This window comes from Aplysia californica, unplaced genomic scaffold, assembly GCF_000002075.1.
Source record: "Aplysia californica isolate F4 #8 unplaced genomic scaffold, AplCal3.0 scaffold00374, whole genome shotgun sequence".
Classification (NCBI taxonomy): Eukaryota; Metazoa; Mollusca; class Gastropoda; order Aplysiida; family Aplysiidae; genus Aplysia; species Aplysia californica.
In genome coordinates this window covers 519,441-523,318 of record NW_004797644.1, presented here as the reverse complement: position 1 = coordinate 523,318, position 3,878 = coordinate 519,441, and the positions used below count along the sequence as shown (strand labels likewise).

At 40.5% G+C, this 3,878-nt stretch overlaps 1 protein-coding gene across 1 annotated transcript in view; it reads right to left on the bottom strand.

Moving 5' to 3' along the window:
- Nucleotides 1-3,878, bottom strand: part of LOC106012446 — a gene marked incomplete in the record, with an annotated part of 28,765 nt that overhangs the window by 4,539 nt on the left and 20,348 nt on the right. The window contains 1 exon segment of the mRNA XM_013085440.2: nucleotides 114-242. Coding sequence (XP_012940894.1) covers nucleotides 114-242 — 129 coding nt within the window.

The window sequence follows — 3,878 nt, the reverse complement described above, 5'->3', positions numbered from 1 at the left end:
AGAGAGAGAGAGAGAGAGAGAGAGAGAGAGAGAAAGAGAGAGAGAGAAAGAGAGAGAGAGAGACAGACAGACAGACAGACAGATAGACAGACAGACAGACAGAGAGAGGTTACCTCCATGCGAGAGAGTATGCGGGGAGTGGTGGGCATGCTGTGAGACAACTGCTCTTTACTCTTCACACAGTCTTTGCGCCACAGGGGGCTGTTGTAGGTCACCCAGGACCGAGGTGTGACCGGCGTGGTCTGTGGACACAGGGGTCAAAATATCAGGTCAGGGGTCAGGGGTCAAGGGTTAAAGCCTCTGTTCAGGGGCCAAGGAGTCATAATATCAGGTCAGAGGTCAAAACATCAGATCAGGGGTCAAAGCAGTCAAAACATCAGGTCAGGGGCCAAGGGGTCAAAACTCCAGGTCATGGGTTAAAGCATCAGGCAAGGGGTCAAAACATATTAATAAATAAATACCACTTTTTTGTCCCAGAGGGGCACTTTGTTTTACCATGGCAAATATACATACATAAATACATAATTATAAATACGTACATGCATAAATACATACATGCATAAATACCTACATAAATACACACTATTACACAAATACAGAACAGTCTACAGCAATGCCACCGTGCAGCGCCCTGTATTTTGAGCTAAGGTTGTTGTGTCTTGCTCAAGAACATACCCCTCTGACCACCCATCTGATCCCGACACTTGCTTGACATTGCTTGAGTTTAATCTCACTACTCACTTCGCCACATGGGTCAAAGCATCAGGTCAAAAGTCAAAGCTTCAGGTCAGGGGGTCAAAGCATCAGGCAAGGGGTCAAAATATCAAGTCAGAGGTCAAACCATATAAGGACAGGAGTCAAAGCTTCAGGTCAGGAGTCAAGACACCAGGTCAGGGGTCAAGGGATCAAATATCAAATCAGGAGTCAAAACATCAGGTTTAAGGGTCAAACATCAGGCCAGGGGTCAAAACATCAGGTTAACGGTCAAAACATAGGGTGAGGGGTCAAAACATTCAAAACATCAGGTCAGGGGTAAAAACATCAGGTCAGGGGTAAAAACATCAGGTTATGGGTTAAAACATAGGGTCAGGGGTCAAAACGTCAGGTTATGGGTCAAAACATAGGGTCAAGGGTCAAAACATAGGGTCAGGGGTCAAAGGTGAAATAGGATCATGACGTTAGACTATATATTTTGTGGAAAGTACGATAGATATAAACAAAAAGATGGTGGAGACTTAAGGATCTGAACTTTTATGACATTATAGAATATTAGCTGGGTACCCGTTCGATGAACGGACTAAAAAAAAATCGATCGTCAAGTCATTGTGGGAATAGTGCGCACTGCTTGTGAACGGATGACTTACTTGTTTACAATTATGTCTTAGAAGACGGGCTTTCCCAAGATTAGATCAAAACGAAACTAATGAAAAACTGAAAATTAAACTACAATGACGTCAGACTTCTTAATACAACTGTGCACCCTTTAAATGATTCTGAACCACCATTAATTTTTTTTCAAATTCAACAGTTAAGTGGTTCGGAAGTTTTAGGCGACCAAAGAGGCGAACTTTCGCAAAATAATACAAAGACCGATTATCATGTTTAACATTTCGCCGTTATGGGCTTCTGCAGGAGAGTGATTAAAAAAACCAAACTAGATTCTACTTGAATTATAATTTTGTTAGTGATCGGTTGTGTTGACTTTCACATCAAAGTACAGGGTGTTCCAAAAAACAAACTTGGACAACTTTTTTCTGAATGTCTCGCACAAAAATTGACGTAGAATACTGTAATTTGGAACAGACATAATTCATTCAAAAGGAATTTATTTGACACAAATCCACGAAAAAGAAACTAATTTTGAAAACTGAAATAGCGTAACTGATTCCGTCCATTCGGCCGCTGACAGCGGTTCTGAGTTTTTTCACTGCGTCCATTCGGCCGCTGTGAGCGGCTCAACGAAATCCGAAACAAAGGTGCACTTTTTAACATAGTTCCTACTTTTTAAGTTGTCGAAAGGAAGTAGAACTTGTATACAAACCTGACCTCAATCTCTGAGCGCCAATATCGATCGAAACTCCGCGAAATGCTTGCAAAAATCGTTGTTTTGTTGTTGCGATGTAGGCTAGGTCTAAGGGTAAACAACACGGAGCCTGGTATAATAAAAGGGCTCTTCAAAGAAAGATATTCAACTAAATTTGTGAAATTCTTGCATAAATATGTGCCAGGGTGATATTGCTACAATGTTGTGTTGATTCCTATGGATTATAAGGACTTGTAGAGCTGAGAAAATGCGGTAAGTCGAAATTTTCGAAGGGCTGTTGCGCAATTTTTTTCCCTCATTAGTTTTTGTCAGAAGGAAAATGTAATACAAACAGATTATAGGTCATTGTTATTGATATAAACAGATTTTTCTATTTATTCCCATCAGTTTGGTATATGACAATACCTATTAGAGTGACTTAGAGCTTCACAGTAATGCATTAATGATTAAATAGATGCACCCCAGGTCTAAAACTGAGCAGGGAAAAATAACTCTGTCCAGAGCCTGAAAAAATCATGGACGGAATCAGTTAAAGAAAGAAGCACCCTAAAACGCTAAGTTCACCAATTTTTTAAAATCTTGTAAAGGAAGTGGTGAAAAGATTTTTTGATCCTTTTCTTTATTTTCTCTTTAAATTTTGATTTTCCATCCCTGTGATACTTAAACAATATTCAATTTCTTTTACAGAGTTAAAAAGAAAATAACCCAACGATTTCATTCTGGAATTCCCTGTAGCAGTGCTCTACTATACGTGCCCTCTTTTGGACTCAACACTTTTTTTCGTGTCGTTCGAAATGTTCAATGGCGCGCAAACACAAGGATCTGCTAAACAATGAGTGTTTAAAGCCACATACACTATATATTCAGTATGAAGTGGCTTCTAGAGACAATAGGGAGTGGGGCGCCCAACAGACAACATTTTTGGAGTTAACATATCCAGCAGGGTGAAAATGGGCTGTGCACTAAACCAAATGTCATTGAGGAAATTATCCCACTTTTCAAGACATTCGAGGTATCATGAAAACATTGCCATGCTCTGATCCATGTCATCTCGGCCTCGTGAAGATGAAAATGGTACAGTCCTAGATCTAGGTTAAGATCTGTCAAGAGAATGCAGACCGTTGAGGTGTAGGAAAGTCCTTGCTACAGATTGTCTACGAACAGACGTCTCAAGGGACTTGACTACTGAAATCTGCACCGTGGTGACGTTTAGGGGACTGTGCTCGGTGCGTGTTCAATCTGAAGGGGTTATATTTTAGGACATTTTTAAAGTTTTGATTCCCTATAAATCCAAACTGTCGGAACTTATCTGCTCATGACGCCAAAGGTCTTGAGGGCACCTAAGCATTCTCTCCATGCCGTGTGCAGAACTTACGAAATGTCAGGGATGGTGAGTTTGTTGAGAGGTAATGTTCAATACAAAAGGCTCTCGGCTCTTTACTAAACGTAGCCAAGATCTCAGCAGGCAAAGGAAAATTTGGGTAAAATAACATCTGCAGACTTCGGTTGACTTGTTAGACTGCTGTAGCTTGCAATATCGCGCAATTGTTGCAACTTTTAGTGGCAGCCTGATGCGAACTGATGCATCATGCTATGAAAATGGTGACACGGTTGAAAATGGGTTTTTTTTTAAAAAATGGGCCATATAGAGCAAAGCCATTCAACGGGCTTATCTAAAATGAATATTAGACAAATTCCTTTTGGCGTCCAAATGTAATGTCCAAATCTGAAACGCAAAACTGCTGTATCGAGGAAGATATTTACAAAACAAGTTGTACAGGTTCTTTTTGATCACCCTGTACCCTCTCTCTCTCTCTCTCTCTCTCTCTCTCTC